The 20755-nt window shown below is 44.5% G+C and overlaps 1 protein-coding gene across 1 annotated transcript in view; it reads left to right on the top strand.

Moving 5' to 3' along the window:
- Nucleotides 1-20755, top strand: part of LOC129842429 (dystrophin-like) — a gene marked incomplete at both ends in the record, with an annotated part of 185041 nt that overhangs the window by 66531 nt on the left and 97755 nt on the right. Inside the window, 6 exon segments of the mRNA XM_055910991.1 lie at nt 256-437; nt 1654-1777; nt 2154-2241; nt 6728-6975; nt 11236-11416; nt 17873-18018. Of these exon segments, the coding sequence (XP_055766966.1) occupies nt 256-437; nt 1654-1777; nt 2154-2241; nt 6728-6975; nt 11236-11416; nt 17873-18018 (969 nt within the window).

Below are 20755 nucleotides of genomic sequence, written 5' to 3'. Positions count from 1 at the left end.
GTGTGTGTGAGCTGACACTGATGTTGTGTGTGTTTGTGCCTTGACACTGTGTGTCTGTGTGTGTGAGCTGACACTGATGTTGTGTGTGTTTGTGCCTTGACACTGTGTGTCTGTGTGTGTGAGCTGACACTGATGTTGTGTGTGTTTGTGCCTTGACACTGTGTGTCTGTGTGTGTGAGCTGACACTGATGTTGTGTGTTTGTGTCCTGACACTGTGTGTGTACCTGCTCTTTGACACGTGTGTGTGTGTTTTAGATCTCGCTGGCTGTAACCACGGTGCAGACCGCGCAGACGAAGCTGACACACTCGGTGACGGCGAGCGTATCCAAGGTGACGACGCGTGAGAAGGTGGTGGTGAAGAATACTAAAGCAGCGCTGCCCTCTCCACCGCCCCAGAAGAAGAGACAGATTGTTGTCGAATCAGAGCTCAGGAAAAGGTGAGGTGGCAGGCTCCTCCAGTCACTTTTCTGCAGAATCACCAGGGGGTGTGGCCAAACAGGGGGTGTAGACGTATTATAGTCTTGGTGACTTTGAGCGATAGCAGGAATTCGATCGTGACTTTGAGCGATAGCAGGAATTCGATCGTGACTTTGAGCGATAGCAGGAATTCGATCGTGACTTTGAGCGATAGCAGGAATTCGATCGTGACTTTGAGCGATAGCAGGAATTCGATCGTGACTTTGAGCGATAGCAGGAATTCGATCGTGACTTTCAGCGATAGCAGGAATTCGATCGTGACTTTGAGCGATAGCAGGAATTCGATCGTGACTTTGAGCGATAGCAGGAATTCGATCGTGACTTTCAGCGATAGCAGGAATTCGATCGTGACTTTGAGCGATAGCAGGAATTCGATCGTGACTTTCAGCGATAGCAGGAATTCGATCGTGACTTTGAGCGATAGCAGGAATTCGATCGTGACTTTCAGCGATAGCAGGAATTCGATCGTGACTTTCAGCGATAGCAGGAATTCGATCGTGACTTTGAGCGATAGCAGGAATTCGATTGTGACTTTGAGCGATAGCAGGAATTTGATCGTTGCATATCCTGATTTAATGCTGAGTCTAGTGTGTAGTGTGACGTGCGGGAAAAATCCATTATCTACAACGATTGAATTGCGGGCCTATAGACAATATTCCAGTTGTCAGCCAGTCTCTGGAGACGTACCAAATGAAACACTATGCACTACATAGTACAGTAGTTTTGACCAGAGACCTATGTGGCCCTTCCCCCTCTGTACTCAAGCTAGTCTCTCTCTCTTGTCCCTGGCCGGCCTGAGACAGGCTGACTAACAGGTAGGTTTGGATTATGTCTCTAGTCTGAGTCAACCACTATTGAGTAGTTCAGTTTCTCAGTTGGTGCCGTGAATCTTAGCGAGTACAGATGAATGCCTTAGATGTTTGGGATGTGATGTGGAGACAGTGTCCGGTACAGTTGTTGTAACTGGTCATGTGTGGTCGTGTAGAGCACTGAGAATTAGACAGAGTGTGTGTCTTCAGGTTTAGTAGGAGAATCGCACAACCATAAACAACTGGATCACAGAGGAAGACATAGAAGAAGAGGTATATATGCAGGTGTAGTTGGTGAACAGGTTGTCCTAACGTTGGGAGCGTTATACCAGCGCATGGATTGACTTTGTGTTCTGTGTGTGTTCAGGTTTGACATGGACTTCACTGAGCTGCACAGTTTCATCACGCGCTCCAAGGCCATCCTACAGAGCCCAGAGTTCTCCATGTCCAGGAAGGAGGGCAGCGTACAGGAGCTCCACGATAAAGTCCTGGTGAGGTCATAGGTCATGCAGCCTTACCCATAATGCACTGCACAATGCAGTGTTACCCAAAATGCACCATACCTCATTACTCAGCCACTACCACTACACTGTCAGAGTGTCACTATGGCCATGATGTATCACTTTTTCCCTCCCTCTTTGTTTCTCTGTCTCCCAATCCCTCTCTCTCTCTCTCTCTCTCTCTCTCTCTCTCTGTCTCTGTCTCTCGCTCTGTCTCTCTCTCTGTCTCTCTCTCTGTCTCTCTCTCTCTCTGTCTCTCTCTCTGTCTCTGTCTCTGTCTCTGTTTCTCTCTCTCTCTCTCTCTCTCTCTCTCTCTCTCTCTCTCTCTCTCTCTCTCTCTCTCTCTCTCTCTCTCTCTCTCTCTCAGGCGATAGAGAGGGAGAGGCCAGAGAAGTTGCGGAAGCTTCAGGAAGCAACTCGTTCGGCACAGGCTTTGCTCGATCAGCTGGCGAGCGGTAAATGAAACACACCCATGCCACACACACACACACACCCACCCACCGCCGGCTGTCCCCATGGCAACTCTCCTCTACCTGTCGTCTGTCCCCTCGTCGTTGTTTCCATAGAAACCGTTGTCTCTGCCCTTGTTATGAGACTCCATGGGCGAGGAGCCCTGCGTCTCATGTCACCTCCTCTGCTCTCCTCTGTCCTTGTATCATTGTTAACAAGTCATAAAGGACAAACATTGTCTTCCTCCCAAATGGCACTCTATTCCACGTGTAGTGCACTACTTTTGACCAGAGCCCATAGGAGACCTGGTCAAATGTAGTGCACTTCATTGGGAATAGGGTGCCATTTGGGATGAAGACACTGCATAGCGACCGGGCCTGCTGTCTCACCCTGCCTCCGAGTCAGAGGTTCTGAATAGAAGAACACTTGAACCCAACCGGAACACCAAAGGTATCGGTGCTGTGAACAGGGTTTTCACTTTCTCTTGTTGTTGCACTGAAACGCTGAAGGTATGGATTTGTATTGAACATTTCATTTCAATCCTGTGTAATGGTGGCGTTTACCTGACAACAGCGGGGTTTAATATGTGCTGTTGTCTTGTAAAGAGGGGCCGGTTATACAAGGATTGATTTCATATGATTGTCTGTGAAAGCTGTGTGGTACTGGGTACTTCAGTCTTCTCTCTGTTGATTACACTGTGTTATTACAAATGAATGAACAGACCGTTCAGGTTGAATCGGCTCAGATTGTTGACTCCCCAGGGCCCTAGTTATGATGAAGCAGGGGCTTGATTGATCAATAGATAGATAGATAGATAGATAGATAGATAGATAGATAGATAGATAGATAGATAGATAGATAGATAGATAGACAGACAGACAGACAGACAGACAGACAGACAGACAGACAGACAGACAGACAGACAGACAGACAGACAGACAGACAGACAGACAGACAGACAGACAGACAGACAGACAGATAGATAGATAGATAGATAGATAGATCTATCTGCAGTGCCTTCAGAAAGTATTCACACCCCTTGACTTTTTCCACATTTTGTTGTGTTACATCCTGAATTTAAAATTGATTACATTTAGATGTTGTGTCACTGGTTACACACAATACCCCATAATGTCAAAGTGTAATTAGGTTTTTAGAAATGTTTAGACAATTCAAATGAAAAGCAGAGTATTCAACCTCTTTGTTATGGCAAGCCTAAATAAGTTCAGGAGTAAACATTTGCTTAAGAAATCACATAATAAGTTGCATGGACTCACTCCTTGTGCAATAATAGTTTTTAACGTGATTTTTGAATGACTTCCTCATCTCTATACCCCACACATGCAAGGTCCCTCAGTTGACCAGTGAATTTCAAACACAAATTCAACCACAAAGACCAGGTAGGTTTTCCAATGCCTCGCAAAGAAGGGCACCTATTGGTGGATGAAAAATAAAACAGCAGACATTGAATATCCCTTTGAGCATGGTGCAGGGATTAATTACACTTTGGGTGGTGTGTCAATACACCCAGTCACTACAAAGATACAGGCATCCATCCTAACTCAGTTGCCGGAGAGGAAGGAAACCGCTCAGGGATTTCACCATGAGGCCAATGGTGACTTTAAAACAGTTACAGAGTTTAATGACTGTGATAGGAGAAAACTGAGGATGGATCAACAACATTGTAGTTACTCCACAATACTAACCTAAATGACAGAGAAGGAAGCCTGTACAGAATAAAAATATTCAAAAATATGCCTCCTGTTTGCAATAAACCACTAAAGTAAAACTGCAACAAAAAAAACACATCCATGAGTACCTCTCTTCAAATTTCAAGCATGGTGGTGGCTGCATCATGTTATGGGTATGCTTGTCATCGGCAAGGACCAGGGAGTTTTTTAGGATAAAAAAAACAGAATGGAGCGAAGCACAGGCAAAATCCTAGAGGAGAACCTGGTTTAGTCTTCTTTCCAAAGAACAGAAATGTCACGTCCTGACCATAGAGAGACCTTATTTTCTATGGTAGAGTAGGTCAGGGCGTGACTGGAGGTTAGTCTAGTTTATTATTTCTATGTGGGGTTCTAGTTTTGTTTTTCTATGTTGGTGATTTTGTATGATTCCCAATTAGAGGCAGCTGGTAATCGTTGTCTCTAATTGGGTATCATATTTAAGTAGCATTTTTTCCACCTGTGTTTTATGGGATATTGTTTTGAGTTGGTGCTCTGTAGTCATTGTTCGTTGTTAGTTTATTGTTTATTTGTTTTTGTCTTTGCTAAGTTTCTTAAATTATGTGGAACTCAACATCCGCTGCGCCTTGGTCCGATATTTATTCCCTCTAACGTGACAAGAAATAGGACAGCACTCCGGTAAATAAACTTCAATTGACATATTTTTATTGCAGCACGAATGTTTCGGGTATGAGCCCTTCTTCAGTGTGCAAAGCAATAGCAATCAAAGTCACAAAAACAAGATCACATAGGTGGGCATAATTCTAAATTCACAGTCAGTTTTGGCCCAATCAAGAGATCCCAGCAGAGGAAGCTGTGGGGGAAACATGATAATCAAATAAAGATAGACACACAATATAATTGCATTATGATGTCATTACCTAAATGTTTGGACTTTTTATAACCTACTACAAAAAACCTACTACAAAAAAATAACATTCCTCATTAAGGCATGCTGGGACAAGAGTGGCCATGCGTGACCAGTATGTCTTTGGAGAAATCATTGATCCCTATCTCCTCCCATAGAACAATTCAATGCCCATATAACTGAAGGTACTTAGTTCATAATTATGGCTGTTGAAATGCCTGGAAACAGGAGATTTTTTCCGTCATGTTTGGCGAATAGAGCTCTTATTCTCACATATCCTTGTCGTAAGTTCACGTTTGTTCTCACCCACATAATACAAGTGACCGGAACACTTGAGGACATATACAACATATTTCATGTTACATGTTATTCTACCTGGAATCTTCCTCTGGGCATAGTGAAACAGTGGACAGTTGTGACAAGGAAACTGCCGTCAGGAAACTGATAGACATAAATTATTGTTTCATAGACAAAGTCTGACCTTACTAAACAATCCTGGAAATTTGAGGGTCTCTTACAGCAAAACCTCTGGGGATTCAAAGGCTTTACCTTAGCTGGGGTACTGTGTAATATGTGCCAATGTCTATTAACTACTTCCTGGATCGACCTTGAAATGGGACGGTAGGTGGACACCAAAGTTGCAGAGGGAGGAGAGGGATTTCTTTTGGCGTTGCAGAACGCATTTCCGCCCACTTTGTCTTACTCAATAATTCTTCTTTATAACCTCTTTTTTTGAATCGTTCACATAAATCTTTGGCATGTACATCCAATGATGAATCAGAGTCACACATGCGCCTAATGAGAAGGAGTTGGCTGTATAGTCAGCTGTTTTTAATGAAGGTGATAACTGCTGAGATGACTGGCGCTTCTATCTGTTTCTCAGTAGGGCATTAACATCTTGCCTAACCAAAACATCCAAACAGGAAACATGTTCTTTATCGGACTCAAACGGAAATGTAATGGACGGCATCCTCCGTGCCATCAATATATCTCATAAACACTGTGATAAACTTAGAAGAGGGAAGAAGAGAACTTGTTGTTGTGACATTGATTGCCATTGCCTTGCATGCTGAAGAAGGGCTCGTACCCCAAACGTTCTTGAGGCAATAAAAATATGTCAATGTGAGTTTAGTTAACGGAGTGCTGTATATTTCTGTTAATTGGATTATATGCGAGGATTCAGCACCTGATTTAAGTTTCTATAAGATGGAGTCGAGCACGTTGGTCATCTTTTCATCAACTGTTTGTGAACGTAGCTCCTCTAACAACGATGTATGAAGATGTTGACAGACTTACTGAGTTAGAGTCTGATTCCAGCAAGATACTGTTCCCATTGGACAACCAGGGACATTCAGTGGAATCGTATTCTGGACGGTTGGAGCAGCTCCATAAGACAGAAACAAGGTCTCTCCTACATGGTACAGTGTTATCCCAGTATTGGCGCCTAAGGATTAACAAGGAACCTATTCTGGGACGATAAGAGTGTAAGAAGTGGTCCGTTTTGTAAGAAGTGGTGAGATAATGAGATATTTCTGTATTACATGTTTAAGAAATTTGCAAACATTTCTAAAAACATGTTTTAACTTTGTCATTATGGGCTATTGTGATGTCATTATGGGCTATTGTGATGTCATTATGGGCTATTGTGATGTCATTATGGGCTATTGTGATGTCATTATGGGGTATTGTGTGTAGATGGGTGAGATAAAAAAATCTATTTAATCCATTTTGAATTCAGGCTGTAACACAACAAAATGTTGAATAAGTCAAGGGGTGTGAATACTTTCTGAAGGCACTGCAGATAGATAGACGGACAGACAGACAGACAGACTGACGGACAGGTGGATAGATAAGTCATTGACTGTAACATCTGTGCGGTTGTGTCTGTCCCTCCAGAGGGTGGTAGTAGGAGGGCTGATGACATCCAGAAAGCAGCCGAGGAGCTCAACACTCGCTGGGATGGGTTCTGTGCCCTGCTGGCTGAGAGGCTGGAGTGGCTGGCCTACCAGAGCAAGATCCTGGCCTTCTATAACCTCTGGCAGCAACTGGAGCAAGCTGTAGTCAACTCTGAGAACTGGCTGAAGGTCCAGCAGCCACCGGCCTCAGAGCCTGAACCTCTGAAGCATCAACTGGAGCGCTGCAGAGTGAGGAGTGGGGGGGAGGGAGGGAGGGAGGGAGGGAGGGAGGGAGGGGGGTAGTGTCTGTGGAGGGAGGGAGGGAGGGAGGGGGGGTAGTGTCTGTGGAGGGAGGGAGGGAGGGAGGGAGGGAGGGAGGGAGGGAGGGAGGGAGGGAGGGAGGGAGGGAGGGCATGCAGAATTAGGCCGATACCCACTAATTATCAAAATCCAGAAAAGAGCCGTTAAATTCTATAACTCCCTAAAAGGAAGTGATTCCCAAACCTTCCATAACAAAGCCATCACCTACAGAGAGATGAACCTGGAGAAGAGTCCCCTAAGCAAGCTGGTCCTGGGGCTCTGTTCACAAACACAAACAGACCCCACAGTCCCAGGACAGCAACACAATTAGACCCAACCATATCATGAGAAAATAAAAAGATTATTACTTGACACATTAGAAATATATATTTTTTTTTATGAGCAAGCTAGAATGCTATTTGGCCCTAAACAGAGAGTACACAGTGGCAGAATACCTGACCACTGTGACTGACCCAAACTTAAGGAAAGCTTTGACTATGTACAGACTCAGTGAGCATAGCCTTGCTATTGAGAAAAGCCGCTGTAGACAGACCTGGCTCTCAAGAGAAGACAGGCTATGTGCACACTGCCCACAAAATGAGGTGGAAACTGAGCTGCACTTCCTAACCTCCTGCCCAATGTATGACCATATTAGAGACACATATTTCCCCTCAGATTACGCAGATCCATAAAGAATTAGATAACAAACCCGATTTTGATAAAATCCCATATCTACTGGGTGAAATACCACAGTGTGACATCACAGCAGCAAGATTTGTGACCTGTTGCCACAAGAAAAGGGCAACCAGTGAAGAACAAACACCATTGTAAATACAACCCATATTTATGATTATTTATTTTCCCTTTTAATCTTAAACATTTGCACATTGTTAAAACATTATGACATTTGAAATGTCTTTATTCTTTTGGAACTTCTGTATGTGTAATGTTTACTGTTCATTTTTATTGTTCATTTCACTTTTGTATATTATCTACTTCACTTGCTTTGGCAATGTTAACACATGTTAACATATTAAGCCCCTTGAATTGAATTGAATTGATCGAGAGAGAGAGTGTGTGAAGGGACAGTGTGTTTGTGTGAGAGAGAGAGAGAGAGAGCGAGAGACTATACGTCTGTATGTCTGTCAAGTGCAGGGTTTATTTTCAACTCTATTTTAACACACCTGATTCATCTGTGTACACACGCACACACACACACACACACACGTACGCACACATAAATGTGCACGTGTGGGGTTGGAGCAAAAACCTGCATCCCTAGTAGCTTTCCAAGAGGAGAGATGACCACCTCTTGTGTAGTGTGTTAGTTGGTCCTGTCCTGTCTCCTGTTGTATAGCTGTTTAGTTAGGTGAGTCACTGCTCATAGTTGGTCCTGTCCTGTCTCCTGTTGTATAGCTGTTTAGTTAGGTGAGTCACTGCTCATAGTTGGTCCTGTCCTGTCTCCTGTTGTATAGCTGTTTAGTTAGGTGAGTCACTGCTCATAGTTGGTCCTGTCCTGTCTCCTGTTGTATAGCTGTTTAGTTAGGTGAGTCACTGCTCATAGTTGGTCCTGTCCTGTCTCCTGTTGTATAGCTGTTTAGTTAGGTGAGTCACTGCTCATAGTTGGTCCTGTCCTGTCTCCTGTTGTATAGCTGTTTAGTTAGGTGAGTCACTGCTCATAGTTGGTCCTGTCCTGTCTCCTGTTGTATAGCTGTTTAGTTAGGTAAGTCAGAAGACCCCACCCCTCCCCCCCCATAGGAAGACCCCAGGAAGACCCCCGCTCCCCCCCATAGGAAGTCCCCAGGAAGACCCCCGCTCCCACACACACTCTTCCACCGCTGCTGAAACAAATCATAGGGGAAACACTTCATACAGTGTCGTTCAGTATTCATACAACAATATTCTCTGTTCTGTATTCACCACAGAGAAAACACATTGCCACTGGGAATGTTTGCCATAAATATTTAATTGTAATAAAATCTACATTTGACTATTTTGAAATGAATGGCTCATAACAACAGCAGAACAGCACAAAGCTGTAATGAGATGTTAATGTATTGTGTCGACTCTGATAAATTAGACTTGGATACTAAGACCCCCTCTGGTAAATTAGACTTGGATACTAAGACCCCCTCTGATAGATTAGACTTGGATACTAAGACCCCCTCTGATAAATTAGACTTGGATACTAAGACCCCCTCTGGTAGATTAGACTTGGATACTAAGACCCCCTCTGATAAATTAGACTTGGATACTAAGACCCCCTCTGATAGATTCGACTTGGATACTAAGACCCCCTCTGATAAATTAGACTTGGATACTAAGACCCCCTCTGGTAGATTAGACTTGGATACTAAGACCCCCTCTGATAAATTAGACTTGGATACTAAGACCCCCTCTGGTAGATTAGACTTGGATACTAAGACCCCCTCTGGTAGATTAGACTTGGATACTAAGACCCCCTCTGGTAGATTAGACTTGGATACTAAGACCCCCTCTGATATATTAGACTTGGATACTAAGACCCCCTCTGGTAGATTAGACTTGGATACTAAGACCCCTCAAATAGATTAGACGTGGATACTAAGACCCCTCAAATAGATTAGACTTGGATACTAAGACCCCCTCTGATAGATTAGACTTGGATACTAAGACCCCTCAAATAGATTAGACGTGGATACTAAGACCCCTCAAATAGATTAGACTTGGATACTAAGACCCCTCAAATAGATTAGACTTGGATACTAAGACCCCTTCTGATAGATTAGACTTGGATACTAAGACCCCTCAAATAGATTAGACTTGGATACTAAGACCCCCTCTGATAGATTAGACTTGGATACTAAGACCCCTCAAATAGATTAGACTTGGATACTAAGACCCCTCTGATAGATTAGACTTGGATACTAAGACCCCCTCTGATAGATTAGACTTGGATACTAAGACCCCCTCTGGTAGATTAGACTTGGGTACTAAGACCCCCTAAAATAGATTAGACTTGGATACTAAGACCCCTCTGGTAGATTAGACTTGGATACTAAGACCCCTCTGATAGATTAGACTTGGATACTAAGACCCCCTCTGGTAGATTAGACTTGGATACTAAGACCCCTCAAATAGATTAGACTTGGATACTAAGACCCCTCTGATAGATTAGACTTGGATACTAAGACCCCCTCTGATAGATTAGACTTGGATACTAAGACCCCCTCTGATAGATTAGACTTGGATACTAAGACCCCCTCTGATAGATTAGACTTGGATACTAAGACCCCCTCTGATAGATTAGACTTGGATACTAAGACCCCTCTGGTAGATTAGACTTGGATACTAAGACCCCTCAAATAGATTAGACTTGGATACTAAGACCCCCTCTGATAGATTAGACTTGGATACTAAGACCCCCTCTGATAGATTAGACTTGGATACTAAGACCCCCTCTGATAGATTAGACTTGGATACTAAGACCCCCTCTGATAGATTAGACTTGGATACTAAGACCCCCTCTGATTGATTAGACTTGGATACTAAGACCTAATCTGATTATTTATATATACAGTTGAAGTCGGAAGTTCACATACACCTTAGCCAAATACATTTAAACTCAGTTTTTCACAATTCCTGGCATTTAATCCTAGTAACAATGCCCTGTCTTAGGTCAGTTAGGTTCACTTCTTTATTTTAAGAATGTGAAATATAAGAATAATAGTAGAGAGAATGATTTATTTCAGCTTTTATTTCTTTCATCACATTCCCAGTGGGTCAGAAGTTTACATACACTCAATTAGTATTTGGTAGCATTGCCGTTAAATTGTTTAACTTGGGTCAAACGTTTCTGTCTTCATCTCTTCCTGTCTTCCTCTCTTCCTGTCTTTTTTCTCTTGCTTTCTGCTGATCTGTCTCTGTCTCACTCTCTCCTTTTTTCTCCCTTTCACTCCCCCTCACCCCTTCTTCCCTCCTCATCGTCTCCCCCCCTCCACTTCCCCCCCCCTCTCCCACCTCTTCTCCCAACCCCCTCCTCCTCTCCCTCTTCCCCTCTCCTACCCTCTCCTCCTCTCCTCCTCCCTCCCATCTCCCCTCTTCTCCCAACCCTCTCCTCCTCCCCTCTCCTCTCCCTATCCCCCCCTCCTCCTTTCCTCCTCTCCCCCCCTCCTCCTCTCCCTACCTCCCTCCTCCTCCTCCCCCCTATCCCCCCCCCCCCCCCCCCAGGAGGAGATAGCTCGTTTCTCCTCTCTGGAGCCCCAGGTCAACCTGCTAAAGGAGAAGCTGAAGGCACTTAGGGAGAAGGAGAATGCTCCTGTCTTCTTCGATGCAGACATCACTGACTTCACACAGCATCACCAGCAGGTCCTGGATGAGCTCCAGGCCCGAGAGAGACAGCTGGTGCTGGGTGAGAATATGGAGCAGGACACAAACACAATGCAGGCTTGCACTTACACACAGGAACACAGAAAGGGGTCATGAGGGAAGAGAAAAAGCACACCACACCTGGTCAACTTCTGATTGTTAGGGGTTAACAGGTGAGGGTTAGGGGTTAACAGGTGAAGGTTAGGGGTTAATAGGTGAGGGTTAGGGGTTAACAGGTGAGGGTTAGGGGTTAACAGGTGAAGGTTAGGGGTTAATAAGTGAGGGTTAGGGGTTAATAGGTGAGGGTTAGGGGTTAACAGGTGAAGGTTAGGGGTTAATAGGTGAGGGTTAGGGGTTAACAGGTGAAGGTTAGGGGTTAATAGGTGAGGGTTAGGGGTTAACAGGTGAGGGTTAGGGGTTAATAGGTGAGGGTTAGGGGTTAATAGGTGAGGGTTAGGGGTTAACAGGTGAAGGTTAGGGGTTAATAGGTGAGGGTTAGGGGTTAATAGGTGAGGGTTATGGGTTAATAGGTGAGGGTTAGGGGTTAATAGGTGAGGGTTAGGGGTTAACAGGTGAGGGTTAGGGGTTAACAGGTGAGGGTTAGGGGTTAACAGGTGAAGGTTAGGGGTTAACAGGTGAGGGTTAGGGTTAGGGGTTAACAGGTGAGGGTTAGGGGTTAACAGGTGAGGGTTAGGGGTTAACAGGTGAAGGTTAGGGGTTAATAGGTGAGGGTTAGGGGTTAATAGGTGAGGGTTAGGGGTTAATAGGTGAGGGTTAGGGGTTAACAGGTGAGGGTTAGGGGTTAACAGGTGAAGGTTAGGGGTTAATAGGTGAGGGTTAGGGGTTAATAGGTGAGGGTTAGGGGTTAATAGGTGAGGGTTAGGGGTTAATAGGTGAGGGTTAGGGGTTAATAGGTGAGGGTTAGAGGTTAATAGGTGAAGGTTAGGGGTTAATAGGTGAGGGTTAGGGGTTAATAGGTGAGGGTTAGGGGTTACTAGGTGAGGGTTAGGGGTTAATAGGTGAGGGTTAGGGGTTAATAGGTGAAGGTTAGGGGTTAATAGGTGAGGGTTAGGGGTTAATAGGTGAGGGTTAGGGGTTAATAGGTGAGGGTTAGGGGTTAATAGGTGAGGGTTAGGGGTTAATAGGTGAGGGTTAGGGGTTAATAGGTGAGGGTTAGGGGTTAATAGGTGAGGGTTAGGGGTTAATAGGTGAGGGTTTGGGTTTGGGAGAGATAAGTGCTGTGGCACGTGCGACAGAGAGAGAGGAGAGTATAATATTTTAGAGAGGAGGAGGATTTTTTAGAGGAGAGAAGGAGAAGAGGTTATTTTAGAGTAGAGGGGGATATTTTAGAGGAGTGGAGATTTTAGAGGAGAGGAGATTATTTTGGAGGAGATTATTTTAGAGGTGATGATATTTTAGAGGAGAACAGGAGAGAAGGATGTTTTAGAGGAGAGGAGGATGTTTTAGAGGAGAACAGGAGAGGAGAGGAGGGTATTTTAGAGGAGAGGGGGAAAGAAGGATGTTTTAGAGGAGAGGGGGGTATTTTAGAGGAGAGGAGGATGTTTTAGAGGATAGGAGGGTATTTTAGAGGAGAGGGGGGTATTTTAGAGGAGAGGGGGGGTATTTTAGAGGAGAGTAGGATGTTTTAGAGGAGAGGAGGGCATTTTAGAGGAGAGTAGGATGTTTTAGAGGAGAGGAGGGTATTTTAGAGGAGAGGAGGGCATTTTAGAGGAGAGTAGGATGTTCTAGAGGAGAGGAGGGTATTTTAGAGAGGAGGGTATTTTAGAGGAGAGGAGGGTATTTTAGAGGAGAGGAGGGCATTTTAGAGGAGAGTAGGATGTTTTAGAGGAGAGGAGGGTATTTTAGAGAGGAGGGTATTTTAGAGGAGAGGAGGGTATTTTAGAGGAGAGTAGGATGTTTTAGAGGAGAGGAGGGCATTTTAGAGGAGAGTAGGATGTTTTAGAGGAGAGGAGGGTATTTTAGAGAAGAGGAGGATGTTTTAGAGGAGAGGAGGGTATTTTAGAGGAGAGGAGGATGTTTTAGAGGAGAGGAGGGTATTTTAGAGGAGAGGGGGGTATTTTAGAGGAGAGGAGGGTATTTTAGAGGAGAGTAGGATGTTTTAGAGGAGAGGAGAGAATGTTAGAGAGTAGGATGTTTTAGAGGAGAGGAGGGTATTTTAGAGGAGAGGAGGGTATTTTAGAGGAGAGGAGGGTATTTTAGAGGAGAGGAGGGTATTTTAGAGGAGAGGAGGGTATTTTAGAGGAGAGGAGGGTATTTTAGAGAGGAGGGTATTTTAGAGGAGAGGAGGGTATTTTAGAGAGGAGGGTATTTTAGAGGAGAGGAGGGTATTTTAGAGGAGAGGAGGGTATTTTAGAGAGGAGGGTATTTTAGAGGAGAGGAGGGTATTTTAGAGAGGAGGGTATTTTAGAGGAGAGGAGGGTATTTTAGAGGAGAGGAGGGTATTTTAGAGGAGAGGAGGATATTTTAGAGGAGAGGAGGATGTTTTAGAGGAGAGGAGGGTATTTTAGAGGAGAGGAGGGTATTTTAGAGAGGAGGGTATGTTAGAGGAGAGGAGAGTAGGGTATTTTAGAGGAGAGGAGGATGTTTTACAGGAGAGGAGGGTATTTTAGAGGAGAGGAGGGTATTTTAGAGGAGAGGAGGGTATTTTAGAGGAGAAGAGGGTATTTTAGAGAGGAGGGTATTTTAGAGGAGAGGAGGGTATTTTAGAGAGGAGGGTATTTTAGAGGAGAGGAGGGTATTTTAGAGGAGAGGAGGGTATTTTAGAGGAGAGGAGGATATTTTAGAGGAGAGGAGGATGTTTTAGAGGAGAGGAGGGTATTTTAGAGGAGAGGAGGGTATTTTAGAGAGGAGGGTATGTTAGAGGAGAGGAGAGTAGGGTATTTTAGAGGAGAGGAGGATGTTTTACAGGAGAGGAGGGTATTTTAGAGGAGAGGAGGGTATTTTAGAGGAGAGGAGGGTATTTTAGAGGAGAAGAGGGTATTTTAGAGGAGAGGAGGGTATTTTAGAGGAGAGGAGGGTATTTTAGAGGAGAGGAGGGCATTTAATGAGAGGAGGGTGTTTTAGAGGAGAGGAGGGTGTTTTAGAGGAAAGGAGGGTATTTTAGAGAGGAGGGTATTTTAGAGGAGAGGAGGGTGTTTTAGAGGAGAGGAGGGTATTTTAGAGGAGAGGAGGGTATTTTAGAGAGGAGGGTGTTTTAGAGGAGAGGAGGGTATTTTAGAGGAGAGGAGGGTGTTTTAGAGGAGAGGAGGGTATTTTAGAGAAGAGGAGGGTGTTTTAGAGGAGAGGAGGGTATTTTAGAGAGGAGGAAGCAGAACACAGCAGGACGGTTTGTTCTCATCTCCATATGCAGAGTGGATGTCAGAGAGGGAGAGAGGGAGCTGGCTGGTTCAGCTGCTCTGTGTGTGTGTGTGTGTGTGTGTGTGTGTGTGTGTGTGTGTGTGTGTGTGTGTGTGTGTGTGTGTGTGTGTGTGTGTGTGTGTGTGTGTGTGTGTGTGTGTGTGTGTGTGTGTGTGTGTGTGTGTGTGTGAATGGGCTTATCAGAGAGCAGTAATATGAACACAGAGGGGTAAATGATAGAAAGTGTATTAACACATGGGTCCTCTACTCACAGGGAATAGAAATATGCCTAATGTATGCTCCATTACGTTTCAAGTACAAAGTGTGTCTGTATCAAATCAAAACAAATTTTATTGGTCACATACACATGGCTAGCAGATGTTAATGCGAGTGTAGCAAAATGCTTGTGCTTCTAGTTCCGACCATGCAGTAATATCTAGATGGTATAGAGTACAGTATATACATATGAGATGAGTAATGTAGGGTATGTAAACATTACATAAAGTGGCATTGTTTAAAGTGACTAGTGATACATTTATTACATCCAATTTTTTATTATTAAAGTGGCTAGAGATTTGAGTCAGTATGTTGCCAGCAGCCACTCAATGTTAGTGATGGCTGTTTAACAGTCTGATGGCCTTGAGATATAAGCTGTTTTTCAGTCTCTCGGTCCCCGTTTTGATGCACCTGTACTGACCTCGCCTTCTGGATGAAAGCGGGGTAAACCGGCAGTGGCTCGGTTGGTTGTTGTCCTTGATGATCTTTATGGCCTTCCTGTGACATCGGGTGGTGTAGGTGTCCTGGAGGGCAGGTAGTTTGCCCCCGTGATGCGTTGTGAAGACCGCACTAACCTCCGGAGAGCCTTACGGTTGTGGGCGGAGAGTTGCCGTACCAGGCTGTGATACAGCTCGACAGGATGTTCTCGATTGTGCATCTGTAAAAGTTTGTGAGTGTTTTCGGTGACAAGCCAAATTTCTTCAGCCTCCTGAGGTTGAAGAGGCGCTGTTGCGCCTCTACTGTTGCGCATTCTTTACATGCACATTTGTGGCCTGCTGGAGGTCATTTTGCAGGGCTCTGGCAGTGCTCCTCCTTGCTCCACGTCTCCTTATGTACTGGCCTGTCTCCTGGTAGCGCCTCCATGCTCTGGACACTACGCTGACAGACACAGCAAACCTTCTTGCCACAGCTCGCATTGATGTGCCATCCTGGATGAGCTGCACTACCTGAGCCACTTGTGTGGGTTGTAGACTCCGTCTCATGCTACCACTAGAGTGAAAGCACCGCCAGCATTCAAAAGTGACCAAAACATCAGCCAGGAGGCATAGGAACTGAGAAGTGGTCTGTGGTCACCACCTGCAGAACCACTCCTTTATTGGGTGTGTCATGCTAATTGCCTATAATTTCCACCTTTTGTCTATTCCATTTGCACAACAGCATGTGAAATTTATTGTCAATCAGTGTTGCTTCCTAAGTGGACAGTTTGATTTCACAGAAGTGTGATTGACTTGGAGTTACATTGTGTTGTTTAAGTGTTCCCTTAATTTTTTTGAGCAGTGTAGTATATTATAGTGAAGTGGTAGAGCCTGACAGTAGGCCAGAAGGGCTGTGGGTATATAGTATATTATAGTGAAGTGGTAGGGCCTGACAGTAGGCCAGAAGGGCTGTGGGTATATAGTATATTATAGTGAGGTGGTAGAGCCTGACAGTAGGCCAGAAGGGCTGTGGGTATATAGTATATTATAGTGAAGTGGTAGAGCCTGACAGTAGGCCAGAAGGGCTGTGGGTATATAGTATATTATAGTGAAGTGGTAGAGTCTGACAGCAGGACAGAAGGACTGTGGGTATATAGTGTATTATAATGAAGTGGTAGGGCCTGACAGCAGGCCAGAAGGGCTGTGGGTATATAGTATATTATAGTGAGGTGGTAGAGCCTGACAGCAGGCCAGAAGGACTGTGAGTATATAGTATATTATAGTGAAGTGGTAGAGTCTGACAGCAGGCCAGAAGGGCTGTGGGTATATAGTATATTATAGTGAAGTGGTAGAGTCTGACAGCAGGCCAGAAGGACTGTGGGTATATAATATATTATAGTGAAGTGGTAGAGTCTGACAGCAGGCCAGAAGGACTGTGGGTATATAGTATATTATAGTGAAGTGGTAGAGTCTGACAGCAGGCCAGAAGGACTGTGGGTATATAGTATATTATAGTGAAGTGGTAGAGCCTGACAGCAGGCCAGAAGGACTGTGGGTATATAGTATATTATAGTGAAGTGGTAGAGCCTGACAGCAGGCCAGAAGGACTGTGGGTATATAGTATATTATAGTGAAGTGGTAGAGTCTGATAGCAGGCCAGAAGGGCTGTGGGTATATAGTATATTATAGTGAAGTGGTAGAACCTGACAGCAGGCCAGAAGGGATGTGGGTATATAGTATATTATATTGAAGTGGTAGAGTCTGACAGCAGGCCAGAAGGACTGTGGGTATATAGTATATTATAGTGAAGTGGTAGAGTCTGATAGCAGGCCAGAAGGGCTGTGGGTATATAGTATATTATAGTGAAGTGGTAGAGCCTGACAGCAGGCCAGAAGGACTGTGGGTTTATAGTATATTATATTGAAGTGGTAGAGTCTGACAGCAGGCCAGAAGGACTGTGGGTATATAGTATATTATAGTGAAGTGGTAGAGTCTGATAGCAGGCCAGAAGGGCTGTGGGTATATAGTATATTATATTGAAGTGGTAGAGTCTGACAGCAGGCCAGAAGGGATGTGGGTATATAGTATATTATAGTGAAGTGGTAGAGTCTGATAGCAGGCCAGAAGGGCTGTGGGTATATAGTATATTATAGTGAAGTGGTAGAACCTGGACACCAACACACTCAATTGCTCACAGGCAACGCATACAGTATCTTAGTGGATAAATTATATTTACATCCCCAATGGATCTGCCAAATCAGATGAATCAATCAATCGATCCATCAAGCAGTCAGTCAGTCAATTAATGAATCCATATTTCCATCCATTTGTATGTCTGTCTGTCCGTCCATCCACCCATCCCTCCATCTATCCATCCATTCATCCATCCATCCAGCTCTCGATCCCTCCCTCCCTCCATCCCATAACCGTTATTGTATCTCTCCCTCCAGTTCAGGAGAGCCTTCCTCCAGTGCTCTATAAGGAGACAGTATCTACTCTGTTGGCCTGGTTACAGCAGTGTGAGGCGAGGCTAACCATCCCCTCTACAGCCGTCACTGAATACCCTGTCATGGAGGGGAGGCTGAAGGATGTCAAGGTACTGAACCACTCTGGATGTCTGGTTGGCTGTGTGTCTGGCTGACTGGTTGGCTGGGTGGCTGTCTGTTTTATTCTGTTTTATTATGAGGATTCTGCCACAAAACACCCGTAACAATTTCTGCTTGCACACTGTTAATGCAACCTAGTTGAACAGCCCGCGTACTGAATCAACGTATTAACAGTCAAGACAAGACCAGAAACAAGAGGCTGCTTCACATGACGATCTAGTTCAGTGAAAGTGCAGTAACTCTTGATGAGGAGATACCAGCAGGGCTGCCAGGATAAATAGTTGTTCACTACTGCTTTACATTCAGAGAGCACTAACAGAGCAGAGCAGCGCCTCACTGCAATTATGAGAAATGGAGAAATGTTATTGACGACAGAGGAAGACCCAGAGGATCAAATCAGTGTGTTTTTCCATCTCTCTATCTATGGATGTCCCAGGGTTACTGCCACACAGCACGGACTAAGGCTGTGTCCCAAATGGCACCCCGTTCCCTGTTTAATGCACTACTTTTGACCAGATATAGGCTCTGGTCAAAATGAGTGCACTTCATACGGATTAGGGTTCCATTTGGGACACACTAAAGACTGATTTTACCTTGTTATTGTGCCAAAATGAATCACCGCATAAAAACACTAACACTTTTTATGGCCTTGTTGTTGTTTTTATTAAGTTCTGGTGCTAAATGGATGTTCTCTGAGACTTTAAATCCAAGGTCAGATCCGTTTAACCTGCCATACAGTGGCTTGCGTAAGTATTCACCCCCTTGGCATTTTTCCTATTTTGTTGCCTTACAACCTGGAATTAAAATTGATTTTTGGGGGGTTTGTATAATTTGATTTTCACAACATGCCTACCACTTTGAAGATGCAAAATATTTTTGATTGTGAAACAAACAACAAATAAGACAAAAAAAACAGAAACCTTGAGCATGCATAACTATTCACCCCCCCAAAGTCAATACTTTGTAGAGACACCTTTTGCAGCAATTACAGCTGCAAGTCTCTTGGGGTATGTCTCTATAAGCTTGGCACATCTAGCCACTGGGATTTTTGCCCATTCTTCAAGGCAAAACTGCTCCAGCTCCTTCAAGTTGGATGAGTTCCGTTAGGTTTATACCACAGATTCTCAATTGGATTGAGGTCTGGGCTTTGACTAGGCCAATTCAAGACATTTAAATGTTTCCCCTTAAATCACTCGAGTGTTGCTTTAGCAGTATGCTTAGGGTCATTGTCCTGCTGGAAGATGAACCTCCGTCCCAGTCTCAAATCTCTGGAAGACTGAAACAGGTTTCCCTCAAGAATTTCCCTGTATTTAGCGCCATCCATCATTCCTTCAATTCTGACCAGTTTCCCAGTCCCTGCCGATGAAAAACATCCCCACAGCATGATGCTGCCACCACCACGCTTCACTGTGGGGATGGTGTTCTCGGGGTGATGGGAGGTGTTGGGTTTGCGCCAGACATAGCGTTTTCCTTGATGGTCAAAAAGCTCAATTTTAGTCTCATCTGACCAGAGTACCTTCTTCCATATGTTTGGGGACTCTCCCACAAGCATTCTGACGAACAGCAAACATGTTTGCTGATTATTTTCTGGCCACTCTTCCGTAAAGCCCAGCTCTGTGGCGTGTATGGCTCAAAATGGTCCTATGGACAGATACTGCAATCTCCGCTTTGGAGCTTTGCAGCTCCTTCAGGGTTATCTTTGGTCTCTTTGTTGCCTCTGATTAATGCCCTCCTTGACTGGTCTGTGAGTTTTGGTGGCCGGCCCTCTCTTGGCAGGTTTGTTGTGGTGCCATATTCTTTCCATTTTTTAATAATGGATTTAATGGTGCTCCGATGTTCAAAGTTGTGGATATTTTTTTATAACCCAACCCTGATCTGTTTTTCTCCACAACTTTGTCCCTGACCTGTTTGGAGAGCTCCTTGGTCTTTATGGTACCGCTTGATTGGTGGTACCCCTTGCTTAGTGGTGTTGCAGACTCTTGGGCCTTTCAGAACAGGTGTATATATGTTGAGATCATGTGACAGATTGCACACAGGTGGACTTTAACTAATTATGTGACTTCTGAAGGTAAGTGGTTGCACCAGATCTTATTTAGGGGCTTCATAGCAAAAGGGGTGTCACGATCGTGTGGCGGATTAACGGACCAAAATGCAGCTTTTGGAAAATAAGCCATCTTCTTTTATTATAACACGAAGATGAACACGACACAAAAACACTTTAACAAAACAACAAAACAACAAAACGACCGTGAAGCTACAAACGTTGTGCACAAACATACAGGCTACTAACGTTCTTACATAGACAATTACCCACAACCAATGAGAGCCTATGGCTACCCTAAATAAGGCTCCCAATCAGAGACAACCGAAATCAGCTGTCTCTAATTGGGAACTCATTCAGGTAACCATAGACTCTCCTAGATAACTAACCAACATAGACAACACTAGACATATACACTCAACACAAAACCATCTACTACACCCCATAACCCCTTTACCAAATAAACACCCAAAACCAACAAAACATAAACATTACCCATGTCACACCCTGACCTAACTAAAATAATAAAGAAAACAAAGAATAATAAGGCCAGGGCGTGACATAACCCCCCCCTTGAGGCGCGAACTCCGGGCGCACCATACACAGTCTAGGGGAGGGTCTGGGTGGGCTCCCCTCCACGGTGGCGGCTCCGGCTCTGGTCGTAGTCCCCACGTCACCACAGTACC

The sequence above is a fragment of the Salvelinus fontinalis genome, unplaced genomic scaffold (genome assembly GCF_029448725.1).
Source record: "Salvelinus fontinalis isolate EN_2023a unplaced genomic scaffold, ASM2944872v1 scaffold_0040, whole genome shotgun sequence".
NCBI lineage: Eukaryota > Metazoa > Chordata > Actinopteri > Salmoniformes > Salmonidae > Salvelinus > Salvelinus fontinalis.
Note: the sequence above shows the minus strand (reverse complement) of the source record. Positions and strands in the feature narration are given on the sequence as shown.